At 40.0% G+C, this 15,847-nt stretch overlaps 1 protein-coding gene across 8 annotated transcripts in view; it reads left to right on the plus strand.

The window, feature by feature from the left end:
* Window positions 1-15,847, plus strand: part of LOC144662518 (dedicator of cytokinesis protein 11-like) — a 67,577-nt gene that overhangs the window by 20,559 nt on the left and 31,171 nt on the right. For all 8 annotated transcript variants that reach the window (XM_078523333.1, XM_078523334.1, XM_078523336.1 and 5 more), the window contains 16 exons: window positions 535-606; window positions 1,334-1,399; window positions 1,623-2,300; window positions 3,334-3,539; window positions 3,977-4,037; window positions 4,610-4,668; window positions 5,112-5,188; window positions 5,641-5,828; window positions 6,387-6,452; window positions 6,971-7,063; window positions 7,550-7,688; window positions 11,451-11,487; window positions 11,963-12,047; window positions 12,349-12,435; window positions 12,880-12,966; window positions 13,663-13,778. In XM_078523333.1, the coding sequence (XP_078379459.1) occupies window positions 535-606; window positions 1,334-1,399; window positions 1,623-2,300; window positions 3,334-3,539; window positions 3,977-4,037; window positions 4,610-4,668; window positions 5,112-5,188; window positions 5,641-5,828; window positions 6,387-6,452; window positions 6,971-7,063; window positions 7,550-7,688; window positions 11,451-11,487; window positions 11,963-12,047; window positions 12,349-12,435; window positions 12,880-12,966; window positions 13,663-13,778 (2,117 nt within the window). The remainder of the gene's footprint in view (window positions 1-534; window positions 607-1,333; window positions 1,400-1,622; window positions 2,301-3,333; window positions 3,540-3,976; window positions 4,038-4,609; window positions 4,669-5,111; window positions 5,189-5,640; window positions 5,829-6,386; window positions 6,453-6,970; window positions 7,064-7,549; window positions 7,689-11,450; window positions 11,488-11,962; window positions 12,048-12,348; window positions 12,436-12,879; window positions 12,967-13,662; window positions 13,779-15,847) is intronic.

A 15,847-nucleotide genomic window follows, 5' to 3' on the forward strand; every position in this document is an offset into this window, starting at 1 on the left:
AGATGTCAGTTGTATTTGATTTTTCCAAATAGCAAAACTGTTTGTTTTGAACATTTTCTTTGAACCCTGTTTAGTTTGTCTTTGTGCAAGGTGAAATAACTTCAGTACTGTTCAATAAATCATTTAGCGTAACTCATTTTAAAGGATAACATCTTAACTGTGTTCACATAAGCCGGTTAGAAATTACCATGCAAGAACTTGCACATAAAATTTTGAAATTTTTTTTGAAATGTACAGAACTAGCACGAGCTGTTAACCTATTTATACTACAAGCTAGATTGAATCATTTTAAAACTGTAGTTGCAGTAAACGAGTGATTGTCTAATTTTTTTTTCCACATCTAGTATTTTTTTAAAGAAAGCGTCTTATTCCCATACTTAAATGCAAGGTGTTCTGTCTTTCCGATCAGTTTATGCGTTAACCAGAATTATATAAAACATGATTATACAGACACTGGCCAATCAGGATCTGGGTATTTTTTGAGTATATTATATTGTGTTTTCCCCATTAATGTGCCTTAAATGTTATCTACAGAATTTCAAGCGCAGATGGTTTCATCTAAAGCAGATATCAAGCGATGGCTCCTATGTTCTAGAATACAAAAAGGTAAGGACAGTTTTTTTTAATAACAAAAGTCTTTTCAAAGCTGTCAATCACAGTACTATTTTTAAGGTAAGTTAATTCCCATGGCAAATTTGTAAGGCTGACTTTTTAAACTTTCAATTTCGAATGTTCTGGAGTATTTGTTGAGTAGTTTACTCCTGTTCCGAAGTTTGCATGAGTTTCAGCGTGTCTTCAGTGGTTAATTGGGTCAAATTTTGACCATTTTAACCATGGGTAATTGGGCCAAATTTTGACCATTTTAACCATGGTTAATTTGGCCAAATTTTGACCACTTTAACCATGGTTAATTTGGCCAAATTTTGACCCTCTAACCATGGTTAATTGGGCCAAATTTTGACCTTTTAAACCATGGTTAATTGGGGCACAATTTGACCATTTTAACCATGGTTAATTGGGGCAAATTTTGACCATTTTAACCATGGTTAATTGGGCCAAATTTTGACCATTTTAACCATGGTTAATTGGGCCAAATTTTGACCATTTTAACCATGGTTAATTGGGCCAAATTTTGACCATTTTAACCATGGTTAATTGGGCCAAATTTTGACCATTTTAACCATTGTTAATTGGGCCAAATTTTGAAAATTTTAACCATGGTTAATTGGGCCAAATGTTGACCTTTTAAACAGCCATGTTGTCAATCGAAAATTAAAGTGATTAAACAAGATTAACTATACGTCTAACTAACAATTCTCATTGTTTTATCCAGGATGACGTCAACACCAGTATGGCCAGAGGAGTCCTATATTTGGATGCATGTACACACATCTCCAAGGTTTGTAGGGATACTGCTTTTCAATATCAATACTTCATCAAGAGAAAAGATTATGAGAATTAATAAAATGATCACCAAAAGGAAATCGCTTTGATATTTTAACAAATTCTGCTAACTAAATCTAATACTATAAGAAAATGCATGGAGATCAGTCAGGAGAATTTGTATGTGGATATTGGGCGTTATCAAAGCGTTAACTGTTGTACTGTGGTCTTCATTTCAGGGAGTAAAAGGACGAATGTATGGCTTTGAACTTCACATCCAAGACAAACTATACAGCTTAATAGCAGACAGTCAGTCAGACATGGACGCCTGGATTACCTGTCTGTGTAAAGTGACTGGAATTGATATGGACTCGGGGAGCAAAACTTCCAACTTCAACTTGATCGGTAAAATTAAAGCACCTAAACTGCACCAGTCTCTGCGAGAAAGTCTCAAGAGCAGTAAACATCCAGAACTTCTAGAATTCGCTAAGGAAACGGAGGTTTTGAACGCGAAACGAAGGAAGGATGGCCGAAAGAAACTATTTTCGCTTGTGCACGATCTGGACAACAACGGTACATGCGTGAATTATGATGATGCGAGGATAGACGCTGATGTTTTTGAACAGCATTTTGGAATGCGTGTTGTGCTAGAGTGCGAGGAACTTAAATTTCGTCTCCTGAGAACTTTGCTTGACGGCAGCGAGACAAACGTCGAGCCGTTCTTTTTGTCTATTTCGTTGTTTGATGCTAAACTCGGAGCGAAGATTTCGGAGGATTTTCACTGCGATCTTAACGACCCGTCCACGGTGGACATGCTAAGAGGTTCAGAACTCATCGAGAATGGTCAGGCCAATGGCAATGGTATTGACCACGTGGAGCTTGATAGTCGAGAAATGGAATATACTACACCAAGAAAGGTATGGCGAAGTTTTTTCTTTTTTTTTTATAACGATGTGTTGCGAACTGTGGCGATTCTGGTTGACTTACTCGATCACTTGTGCACTGCCAAGGATTGGTGCTCTGAGCTAGCAGCCACAGGACCCCAAACCGTCCACAGGACACCCAAAATTTCATTTTGTTTCGTGTTCGTTAAAGGTTCGATTGAGACAAGAAATTTGCCCGCTGCATAAGCCTGTATATAGCGGCAGCAATTCGTTCTATCGGGCCCCCGCTCCGCTTATACAAAATAAGTTCAAATTAAGAGAGAACTCGTTGTGGAAAATTTACCACCAAAGCCAAAGTGCTTTCATTAAAATGTTTCTAAAAATATTTAAATATTTTCTGTGTTTTTTTTTTTTCGGAAACAAAATTTGCTTCAGTGACATGTGATGCGTGCGTGCAAACGGGGTAACATTCAGGGAAACAATATGGCTGCAACCTACAATGTGTACTCGTTTGTGGGGGCCTTATGCTTGCTCACTATACATAGAGGATATTACATGGTTGCGCGGAGATATGAAATTTATCTTCGAGTGTTCAAATCGATATCTTACGAGTGAGCGCAGCATACGAGTGGGATATCGATTTGAACACGAGAAGATAAATTTCATATCTCCAAGCAACCATGTAATATTCTGTTTATTATATAAACCTACAAATTACGATGTTTTTGACGATTTTCCGAAGATTGCCGACCATTTTCCGAAGATTTCCGAAGATTTGCAAAATGTTGTCCGAAGGTCGTACGAATGTTTCCGAACATTTTCCGAACTTTTCCGAAGATTGCCGAAGATTGCCGAGGAAGATCCGAAGATGTTTCGACTTAATAACGATTTAATTTGGCTCATCCGGCATTGAAACAGGGCAAACTTGTCAGAAAATGTTTCGAAATCGATATCTTCACATGTGAAAATAACATGTTATTTTCACGTGTGAAGATATGATTTTTTCGCGCGAAAGATTTCCTGGTATTTCACTGATGTTTATATAATAAAGATTTATTTTTTCCAGGCAATATTCTCCATAACTAATCCCCACACAGAGGTCTACTTGGTGATCAGAATAGAGAAAGTTTTACAAGGAAGCATTGGTTCGTGTGTTGAACCTTACCTCAAATCTGGTGATACGAAGAAGGCTGCTCAAAAGGCACACAAGCTGGCCGAGATCTGCTGCAAGAGCCTGGGGCAGTATGTGATGCCGTTTGCGTGGACAGCTAGGTTAGTTTTTGAAGTCATTACATTTTTCACTGCAAATTGCGTGGCAAATTTGGCGTGTATCAAAACAGAGAGTTTTGTTGCTATAGATCTTGTGGAGGCGCAGTGTTCTTATGGTGAGCGTGTTTCAATTAGAATCTGGAGATTGCGGGTTCGAGTGCAGCAAAATTCTGGCGTTGTGTAAATCAGTGTGCTCGCACTTCTTTCTTCCAGCGCTTCTCTCCACCCAGGGGTGGAGATAAAATGTTTTAGGGAAAAGGGGGGGGGGGGGTGGGCTGGGGAGGTGGGCATTGTTAACTTTACGAACTGTAAGGAATCTGACAAGATGGCTATTTTTATAAGGCATTGATTTAACCATTGTTTTCTCTGTCTTCATTGCTCTTTCTGTGAAGTTATCGTGTGCACGTAACAGATTTGCTCATCTTGTTTTATTTTTGTAGACCGTTGTTCAACAGTGAAGGTGAACTGGAAAGCGGCGAGATTACATCAATCTACAAACAGGTTTGTTCGCGGTTTTGATAGAATTGTGTCGCTGGGTCCTTCGTGTTTTAGTTACACGAAGAAAGTAGTTTTGGCTTCGGCGATTACATGCCTTTAGAACATACAATCCATGGAGTGTGAATGATCAATAACCTAATGTTTGACGATACTCACTTGCCGTTTTTTATCGTGATCGAAGGCAGTCGTATTCTTTCTCAGTGGCGGATCCAGACTTTCGGGTAAGTGGGGGGGCCTGCTCTCGAAAATAGTTTTTCTCAGCCCTACAGGGGGGGGGGGGGGACAGGGGGGTCTGAACCTCCCGCCTCCCGTACCTTTTACTCCCGCTTCCCATACCCTTTACTCCCGCCTCCCGCCCCTTTTCGTAGCTTTTCTTTCCTGTTTGTTCCATGTCTATTGCGAAATATAATGAAATGTTACGAAATTTCACTCGTTTTCTCCCGGTTCCCGTCACCTTAAGAATCCCGCTTCCCGGCCTCTCTCCTCCCGCTTCCCGCCCGTTTTCTCCCGGGCTCCCGCCTCCCTGTCCTCCTCCACCCTACAGTTTCTGTACAACTGTGATTTTTGTTTTACAGGACAGAGAGAAGCTCAGTGACGAGGAGATGATCAAACTTTTGTCAAACTACAGCGCCACGTAAGTGGAAACACTTAATAGTCTTGGACAAACTGCTGTGACATTGATGTATCTTGTATTTCCAGGGATGATACACAACACATTTTTCAAGGGCTTCATAAATACACTAATGACGACTTCGAAAACTAGCCGACATTTTCTCTCGGTAGGCTGGCGTAAATTTCCGTCTCAATTTTCGCAAGTCTTTATCTTATCCTAGTTTGGTTTGTCTTTGCTTTAACGTCGTTGTGCATCGACGTGTTCGCAGGGTCGATTTCCGCCGTTCTCTCGCGCTGGTCTTCGGAGGCGCGCGGGCTCCTTTCCCGAACAGCGGCTGCTAATCCAGCCTACATGTTGCTAGTTTAGTAACGCTTCGAAACTTTTTCAAATCCTTGACACTTAAAACCATTTCTTGTGTTCTAAATATTCTTTGTTTTCTTTGTTTTCTCCACTTACAATTGCAGAAGGGAGAGATTCAAGCAACAGCAGATACCAGGAACTTTACAAATTTCTGTCAACAAATACGTGGAAGGAATACCAAGTAAGCAATAGTAGATTCATTCGACTGTCTCGGTTGTCGTCACTCTAGACTAAAGGCGAGATTTTTGTGTGGCAATTTTTTTTTTTTTGTTACAACTTTTATTTGCTCGTGTAGATGAGAAAAATTGGTCAATTTTTATGTGACAAATATATTTGTTGACAAGCTGGCGTGTTAGCTTTTATGTGGCAAATAAAAGTTGTCCATACGAAAATCGCGTCAGCAAATGTGGTTCCCAATCTCTTAAACTCCCACTGAGCATTGTGCGCGCGTATCTCTGTGCGTATCTCTGCTGTCCAAGGGCATTACTGGCGCACTAAACTTTGGACTGCTGAGAAATATATTTGTCACATAAAGGTGGTCACATGAACATTGCCCGTGTTCACCCGACTTAACTCGCAAAACGTCGGCTTTGTAATGAGTTTATGACCGTTCCTTGTTTTTCTTTTCGTTAGACGTCATGACATCATCACTGGTTCCGTTGAAGCCTTGGGATAATTCACTGACGGTTCGTCCAACAGTTGAAGTGGAAGAGTTCTCTCAGTCATGCCCAGAAGCTGCACATCCACACACAGCTTACGTCAACAACCTCTATGTCTACCCATTGTCGCTCAATTATAGCAACCAAAAGGTCTTCTCAAAGGTAAAAGAAAAAAAAAACTTATTTTATTAAAGGAGCTATATCACGGAGATTTCGCAAATTTTTGGTCTTAACTGTTCTGAAATTAGTGGTAGGCAACTTAACCCCAAATAAACATTATCTTTGAACATCTAAAGGAAGATATAACCTTAATTTGCGGATAGAAATCAAGCTACGGCTATAAATATCGATTTTTGCCGACGCGCGGAAAAAAATTGAAAACGTTAACCTAAGTTTTTCAAGTTGCAGTGCGTTTCCATCCGAGCCATCCGCAGCCAAAGATGCTCGTTAAAAGTTTCAGTGCTCTAATATAACAATTTTTAATGAAAATAGACTATTATTTTAAGGTTTCCTGCGACACAAATCAAAATTCTGGTAAAATCCGTGACATAGTGCCTTTAAAATGTATTTCTGTTTTATGAAAACAGGGAGAAGAGGTTCAAACGAGCGTTGTTTTTCGTGTCCTGCCTCGTTCCCTTCCATCCTTTCCCCTCTTTCCGATGTCTGTATTTTCTTAAATTGATAAGTGATTTGTTCTAACGATATGTTTTTCCTCTCTAGGCAAGAAACATTTCTGTAAAGATCGAATTCAGGGATTCTGACGATGAAAATGCAAAGCCTCTAAAGGTATCAATGATTTTGGTACTTCGTTTCTTAACTATCATTTTGGGGTTAGAGTAGGCTTGCCAAAGGGGTAAACTTGGAGTAGGATTAACACAACGTTGGTGCGTGGTTCAATAAAGCAGGGTTGGCAAAGTATTGGTAAAACGTTGGCGCATGGTAGAGCAAGCCTTGCACAATGTTGGTACAGTGTTGGCACAATGTTAGCGCACGGCTGAAGCAGGGTTTGTACAAGATAGCGTAGAGCCGCCCTTTTTACCACAGTTTTCTTTTGTGGCTGTTTTTGCATCACACTAGAGTAACGCTTCAGTTGTTGGTTCTCGCTTTACTACACGGGGTTTTTTCCTGATTCTTTTCCTTTACTTATATCGCTAAAATAATTAAAGTATGTCATTTTCATCTAGGACGATTTTACGTTGTTTAGTATACGGTACATTTAATTCTTATACATATTGCTTTCAGTTTGTTGTTGTTGTTCTTTTTATTTTCATAACTTCTTTTGAATGTCTGTTGGTTGTGTGTAGTGTATATACAAGAAGAAAGGAAGCCCTGGTTTCACGACACATTCCATCGCCGCCGTTGTTCATCATTGTACAAATCCCACGTTTTATGAAGAGGTGAGTAGCAGAATTCATTCTTTTGCCGTTGGACTGTTTAGTCGTTGAACGCGGAAAAAGAGCCGCGAAAGAACTGGACGCCAGCGCGAAACGGGAGGCGCGAGGGCCGCGAGGATCATTCTCGTCCCCATATCCCTTTCGTTTTTCTTAGCCGGCTTGGCACGAGAAAACGTAGGGCTCTGGGACATAGGATTTTTGAATTAATTCCATTTTTTTATGATTGGCTGTTTGGAAAAAAGAATTCCTAAACGGAAGTCGAAAACGTATCGACTCTCTAATACATTCTTTTGAAACGTCATGACTGCATACATGAAGACCGGAATTCCTAGAATCTAGGACTGGAAATCCTGTGTCCCCAGAGCCCCTCGTTTTCTCGTGCCAAGGCCCAACCGGCTAAGAGAAACGAAAGGGCTATGGGGACGAGAATGCGCGAGAATTTGTGCAGCTGTGTATGGTAGTGATAGGTACTTATTTCCTTGTTTTCAGGTGAAAATCAATCTTCCGACTCAACTAACAGACAAGCATCACGTGTTCTTCACGTTCCAACACATCGCGTGTGAACAGACCAAGACTAGCAGTGGCACGGGGTCAGTCAAGGGCAAACCACAGCCAATAGAAACACCAGGTCAGTGGCCCAAGCCCAAATAAACCTTGCTTTTTCCTTCATGCGTTCAGTGAATTCTTCCCAAGCTCCAGATGACACGTCTTAGATTCGACCTGAAAAAAGCCCATACTGATAACAAAATAAAGAGCTCGACATAGGTACGGTCCAGTCGTCCGGGAAGGAAAACGATTTACCGGGCAAGCAGCCGTTCATTTTCATTTGCCCGTTAGGCAAGGGCCCAGGCAAGTCATCTGTGCACTGAATCAGAAAAAAAAAATAATAAAACTTAGACAGACATGCAACTGCTCGGGCAAGCAAACTTTGTCAGCTTTTTGTCCGAAAGAGAAGCTGGAATTCTTATTTAATTTTATTTTATTTTTTCAATTCCTGTCATTATGCACAGTGATTTGTATTGACTACCTTATTATAGGAAATGAACGATACATGTAGTCAGGTGCCCAGGAGTCCAAAATGTGACACCCACGGGCATTTTTGTCTGATTTTTGGCAACATTGCTATTTTTACTAAATCGAGTACGCTGATTTCGAAAATCAATGTTGCCAAGCTTAATTCTCGCGTTAAGATGATGTTTTGATGCATTTAATTATGACGTCATGGTCCAAATAAGGAATTTTCTTTCCTTTAGCTATTTTAAGCATAATACATCCAGAAATTCATTTAAAGCATTGTTAGTGTGCTGTAAAAATGATTTCAAGAATTTTCTGAGAGTTTTTACGCTAGCTGTTTCTGTGAAAATCAAGCCCTTCAGTGACAATTGACCACGCCCTCTTAAACAAAATTCACCATATCGCGGGAACCTTATCACGGGTGTAGTTTTGTTATTTTGTCAAAGAACAAATGCGATATTTGTATTAACAAATCGCTAAAGTTGCAATAAGAAAGAAAAATATGGTCGTTGTGCCACGCTGAAGCTAAGAGCTAGCGAGCATCAAGAATGACGCCATTACAATTTTCATATATCGAGTTTCCCTTGTTTCAGCATTTCGTTTAAGTTTTGTGGTAAACTAAATGAAAATAACATCATAGTAAATGTCGTAATATATCATCGTTGTTATAGTTAGAGATAAAACTTTATTGATTGTCTTGTATATTGCTGAATCTAACTTATTTCACAATGCACTTTGTCTGTTATAGGCTCATGATAAAGACTTTGGTTGAACGCATGTAAAATTAACGAATTTAAAATGATCATAACATTGCTCCTTGCTTTCAGGTTTAAATCTGTCTATAATATTTTTAATCAATATCGGTAAATATTTTTAATATATCTTCTGAACTTTTTTAAAAACACTGAACTAATATTGCTTTTTAAACAAGTTTCTTTAAAGCGCTTTAGCGCAGGTTGATATAGCAATTAGCGTCGGTCTTGGTGCATCCACACAGCCCAGTGCACATGGCATGCGTTTATCTAAATTCATAGCGAAGAGGCACATATATAGTCAGTAGTCAGATCGGATTTCATACATTCAACAAATAAACGTTTTCTGCGGAGGTAGTGGTGTCAGCTTTGAGGACATCTTCGCCGACCGAGAAGAGAAGAACAAATTTTTCTGTGATAACTCTCCACAGATGAAAGAGGTGCTGTTACAGCCGGTGATGGTGTAAGATGGTAACAATGAACTTGACGAGTTATTAGGAAGATTTGCTGAGACATCCTCTAAAGTTATTTACGTTAGATTCTCTGAAGTTCCTGCCCATATCCACACTGTTGACAAGAGCTTAGCGCGATCGATGTGCCAGGAGAAGTAACAGCAAGTCTGTGCCTCGAGTGGAAACTATAATGTTGTCGACATGCCCGCTATGACTGACTGCATAACGAACAAACTTCTTATCGGCTTCCTCTTGGTTGGATCTCAAAAAGGCTACATCTAGGCCAGAATCTGAGCAGAATCCACTTCGTATGAAAAACCACCAGATATACTACGATTGCAGAGTCAGTGCCTGCGAGATAAGCTCATCTGAGAGAATCCGTGCAAAGTCCGCTTTGTTGTCTCCTAGTGCCAAAAATGCTCGCCACTTCATCGGCCGCAACTGAACCTCTCTTACGTACTTCAATGACTCTGCTCACAGGCCGCGCCGTGTTCTCGGAGCGTCGACTTCTTGTCGTTGCTTTTATGGAGTGCCTCCCATCGAGTAACACATCAATCCTCTGGTATCCAGGACCTTTCCGTAAAACAGTGTTTACGTAACATTTCGCAAACCCACCGAAAGCATTTGCATTTTTTTTGGTTTGCCAATAGCTGCCATCATAATTAGTATGCTGCCACCAGGGCGAAGCCATCGAAGAACAAACTGACTCTAGGCACTTGACCTTTTCTTCTGAGAACGTCTTCTAAAATTGACTTGTTTCACACTTGTGGCGTTCATTTCTGCGAGAAACAGTGGCACCGGCATTATACCTCAGATGCTACAATGTGGCTTGCATGTTTATCTCGCGCCTGCCTTCATACACCGTGACTAGACAACATAGAATACTCTGGTTTCCCTGCAAATTTAAAGTCTTTCTCTTTTTGCGGCTAGTTGCAGCACTTTTAACTTCATAAAGGCTGGCAAATAGAGGTGGATTATTCTTGCGAACAGGGTCACGAAAGTTTGTCTTCCATCCCTTCTTCCCGTTCCCGTTCTTCCTCTCTGTCTGAAGATAGTAGCCTCCATTCCACGAATCGTTCAAGCTGAGTCTGTCCAATCGAAAGATCTTGTTTTATTTCTAGAGTCACGAGATCTTTCTTGACAATTTTTTGCAATGTCTCATTTGTCCGTGACAAGAACAACCCGGATTTTGTTGTGTGGAATGTACAGAATTCTCAGCTTCATTATCTTGCTTCTGTCTCTCCTTGCCACTCTCTTTGTGGATAAAAGCAGTCGTTATGATGTATGTCAAACATCGCTGATGTTTGTGGAGCAATTCAATTACTACTTTTTATTAATACAAGAATCACATTCATTTTTAAACAAAATGTTAACACTATACCCGTGATAAAGTGATTTTTTATGAGAGGGCGTGGTCAATTCCCACAAGACGGCTTGATATTCATAGAAACGGTATAAAAACTATCAGAAAATTCTTAAAATCTTTTTACAGTATACTAATAATGTTTTGAACGAACTTCTGGATGAATTATGCTTAAAATAGCTAAAGGAAAGAAAATTCCTTATTTGGACCATGACGTCATAATTAAATGCATTAAAACATCATCTTAACGCAAGAATTAAGCTTGGCAACATTGATTTTCGAAATCAGCGTACTCGATTTAGTAATAATAGCTATGTTGCCAAAAATCAGACAAAAATGCCCGTGGGTGTCACATTTTGGACTCCTGGGCACCTGACTAATGTTATTAACGCGAATTTCAAAAATTCGCGTTAATTTTATGTATGTTAACTTTTTTACTATAAGCATTTGACCAGAACTTTTCCTAAATTCGCGTTAATTTTATTACGCGTAAATTTTGTTCGCGTTGTTAAAATGCCTCGTTATATTCCTATAATAAGGTATCTGTTTGGTTGTCATTCAAAACAAAGTAACACCCAATCCGAGACACTACACTGGTCTCTGCAGTACTAAATCATTAGTCTGAAGTTTTTTTTTTTTTGTTCGATGTACCGAATCTCTGTTTACAACATTTGTCTCATTAGCAGAAGTGCTTCTGTTTCTGATCGATATACAGAAAAATGAAAAAGAGCATAGCACGATTAAGTGTCCCTAGAAATTTGAGCCTGATGTATTGAACAGTTCTTGTTTGTCGTTTTGTTTTACTTTAGTTGGATATGCTTGGATGCCAGTGCTACAGGGATCACTGTAAGTATATTCACAACTACATTTTTTATAATTCCCCGTTAGTTTATGGAGTTAAATCAAGGATAGCGCGTCTTGATAAATGTAGCCCGAAGTTTTCCAAGTTCGCCCTTGCTTCCTTAGGGTGTTTTTTCTACCTCACAGTAGCAGTTTAGACCCACTTTCTCAGCATTGGCATTCTGTTACAGCTAGCTCGCTGATATGCCTGAAAACGTTAGTGCAATGGAGTCAAATGCAAATGACTTCAAAATTCAAAATCACGTCAAAAGAGGTCAGAGAATCCCCTTATTTTGACTGTTTGAGGCCAATAAGGTAAAGTAAAAAAACAATTCTTGGTGAAAGTTTTTTGTTTTTGGCATAAGAAACTTTTTTTGCAAATCTTGTAAGAAAAAGTTTTATCTGTAGGTAGGGTTCAGAGCTTTATTTGGTTTATTTGTGCCGTCTCACATAACCCGAGGTGCACATTTTTTTCCCACAGTATAAACACTGACGAAAGTAATCTCCTGGTTGGTCAAGCAGCTCCTCGCGACTATCTATCGGCTTACTTTGCTGGACTGAAAAAGGTGCAGTGTAGTTTATGACCTGTTACAACCTTGTACTGTACAATATTTTTTGTGACGGGCAACCTCCAGGGGCATCCAACGGGGCAATCGGTTAGAATTTATCAGGGAACACATTGGTTGCAACAGAAGCAGCTATTATTCATCGTAGGTGTGGCAGAAGCCCGAGTGGGTATATTTTTGAAGGTGGGGATTGGCGCGACAGGAACATTGGGCATGGCAAAAGGCAAAAACACAGCTCTCGGCTGCTATGTAGTTTTAGTTCGATGTATTTATGAATTTGTTTTATGTGTTATGTTTTCAGACAACTGGCCCAGATTTGAAATGGGTCGACAAAGAGAAACCGCTGTTTAAAGTGTGCACCAAGCTGGTGTCTACCGTCAATACTCAGGTTAGTTTGTTCAATTTAACCATAATCTTTTGGATGGTCTTTTATTGCTATAAAAACATTCTTTTGGAGTAATAAAAAATGATGGATTGGCGAAAAATCATGAAAGGCGACCTACAAGATCTGGAAACATTGTTTTAAAATAAAACCTTGCTCTTTCTTGATAAGTTTGTTTACAGTGTTATTTCACTATCTTTGTGTTGTAGTTCGTTCGTTTGTTTATGTATTTAGTTTTCTTTTTGCATTAAAGAGTTTGTTTTCATATACAAACTGTAATCTGCTAGCTTGGGAATGTAGCTTTGCCTATTTCGACTTGGTTTAGTACCGCCTAGCAGTGTGAAACTATAAACAACGCGTGGCTAAATTCGTAGGTTAACGATCTTTAAATCTCAGTGATGTTTAGTGCGATTGGTGAAAGTAATAATTTTTTTTTTTCACTTTTTCTAGAATCCTGAGGTGGACAACTTTTTCCGTCATTGTCAAAGATTTGACGGATCTCCTGCTACGGACATTGAAATGGTCAAACTGTTAAAGGTAAAGAAGATTTGGTATTCTGTGTAATGCTTCGAAGTATCTTGTACCCCTTACTGGTTATCATGTTTCTTTTGAATTTATACCAAGCTTGGCGTACCCATTACGCCATCAATTCTTTCCACACATTCTCGCTCATCAGTCGACAAAATCTTTTTAAGCATTTCGCGCGGGTAGTTTGTCACATATGAACCTACAATAAGTGACAAAAGTGTTGACACATTGTCATTTTAGGCCCTACTTTATTGTAATTTGGTCCAATTTTACCCTTTCGCCCCTCTTTTCCAATCCCCTTCTCCCTATCAATGTTGTAGTTTGTTTTTGGAAGCCCTTTGCTACAATCATACAACATTGGATGGGGAGGGGGAGGGGGGGGGGGGTAGAGGTATTGGATAGGGATATTTTGGCAGAGTGTGATGGGTATTAAAAACTAGTGGTAACTTTGCCATAGAAACTGCAAGGCGAAGTGAAAGTGTCAACTAATTTTGACTAAGACTGTAAATATATGGCCTACCTCCCACGAGCCTCCTCTAGTTCAAAAGCAGAGCGTCCGACCGTTGTGCGGAAGGTCAAATATTCGACTCTTATTGAAAGAACTGAGACTTTTCCCCAAGTAGCTTGTGTTACTGATTGACTTGCATGTTTCTCAAATACTAGTGATCTGCCATGTTTTAATTTCTCTCTATTTCATTCGTACAGGTCCTCAATGCAGTAGATGTTGGCTCCGTGGCCAGGTTCCTTCCTGTCATCTTCAACCAGCTGTTTCACATTCTTGTTGTCACTGCAAACGAAGACGTCTCATTGAATGTAGTCAGGTACGCTACTTTTATGTGCTACAACTATGGCCGTGGAAACACTGAATTTTTTGTTAACAGAGTCCTTCGTAGTCCTACTTTTTTAGATTTGGTCAAGCGACATGACGTATCTTTACTTTGCTGTGCTGTCGTGACAAATATTGGAGTAATTGGAGTATGTGCGAGTTCGAATAAAAGCCCTGACACACGATGCAATTTTGCATCTTGCGTCCACCCTTGAAATTGCTGCGCGCAATATTGTGGTTGAATCTTGTTTTACTTCTGTAACATTGCTTGCAAATAGTATTGCAGCGTGTGTCTACGGTGTTTGAAAAGTGTTGCGTCAATGTTTCACCGCGTGTCCGGGCCTTTATGCGCGTGTTAGGTTAAGGTTGGAAAATAAAACTGGGAAATTAAGAAATAAAAACGTTACTCTGGTTAAAAATTTTGTAGTAAAATGTTCGTAAAATATCTACAATGTCCCAACGTTTCGGCTTAAACTAAAGCCTTCATTAGGGGAAAGTGATAAGTGAATACAAAAAGCACGTTCTTATACAATATGCAAATCGAGAGCTAATGTTTGTCCCTAAAGGCTAAATTTAGAAATTCGTGCGGTAAATGCATGCCGTCATCGCGGTTTAGCGGATTATTGCAAGTGTTAATTTCCCAAGCCTCCAAAATACGTCTTTTGCGCCAATTTGTGCTTGTACGTAAGATCTTTGACGATTCCCACGAGATGGTGTGGCCAGAATGAAAACAATGTTCCGCTAAAGCTGACTTGTGTGAGTGTTTGTTTTCAACTGCTTTTTGATGCTCTTTGAGTCGGGTGGAAAATTTTCGTTTCGTTTCTCCGATGTAGCTTTTGTCACAAACTTGGCAGGGAATTGAATAAATTGCGCCACGAGTCTGATCTTTTGGCAATGGATCTTTCGGTTTTGGAAACAAATTGCCGATGGTTTGGTGTGGTTTTAAAGCGACTTTGATATTATAATTGCTTAAAATTCGCTTGATTGGTTCCGTAGTACCCTTGATGTACGGCAGAATGCAGAAACCTTTTTTGTCATCCGGTGCAGTTGCAGGCGTTTGTTGAGAAGGTCGTTTCGGTTTGCTTACATCAATCACAAAGCGCTTAGGGTAGCCATTCGCCCTGAGTGCCGCGGTCACATGTTGCATTTCCTTTGACTGTTGATCAACAGAAGATGGAATAGTTTTTGCACGATCAGTCAAAGACTTGACCACAGCCCTTTTGTGAGCAGCCGGATGGTGGGAGTCAAACGAGAGATATCTTTCTGTGTGTGTCGGTTTGCGATAGACTTTAGTGGAGAGTTGGCCATCGTCTTGTCGACAGATAGTGACGTCAAGAAAGGATATTTTCCGTTCTGTTTCTCTTTCAACCGTAAATTGGATAGATGGCTCGATACTGTTCAAATGATTCTGTAAGGTTAGCACCAGGTTGGATTTAACAGCGGCACATACATCATCTACATATCGTTTCCAAAAACACGGCTGGGAAAGGGAGGTGGATAGTGCTCGTTTTTCAAGGTCCTCCATGACCAGATTTGCCATAACAGCTGACACTGGAGAGCCCATGGCGGTTCCGAAGATCTGTTGGTAGTGATTGTTGTTATACTTGAAGTTTGTTGTCGACAAACAAAAATCCAACAGATCGACAATGTCATTAACAGGTATGGTGGATCTATCCTGCAAGGTGACATCATTGGAAAGCAAATCTTTAGCAACTTGAATGGCGAGTGACCGCGGCACTCAGGGCGAATGGCTACCCTAAGCGCTTTGTGATTGATGTAAGCAAACCGAAACGACCTTCTCAACAAACGCCTGCAACTGCACCGGATGACAAAAAAGGTTTCTGCATTCTGCCGTACATCAAGGGTACTACGGAACCAATCAAGCGAATTTTAAGCAATTATAATATCAAAGTCGCTTTAAAACCACACCAAACCATCGGCAATTTGTTTCCAAAACCGAAAGATCCATTGCCAAAAGATCAGACTCGTGGCGCAATTTATTCAATTCCCTGCCAAGTTTGTGACAAAAGCTACATCGGAGAAACGAAACGAAAATTTTCCACC

This window comes from Oculina patagonica, chromosome 8 (genome assembly GCF_052425735.1).
Source record: "Oculina patagonica isolate OP01 chromosome 8, crgOcupat, whole genome shotgun sequence".
NCBI lineage: Eukaryota > Metazoa > Cnidaria > Anthozoa > Scleractinia > Oculinidae > Oculina > Oculina patagonica.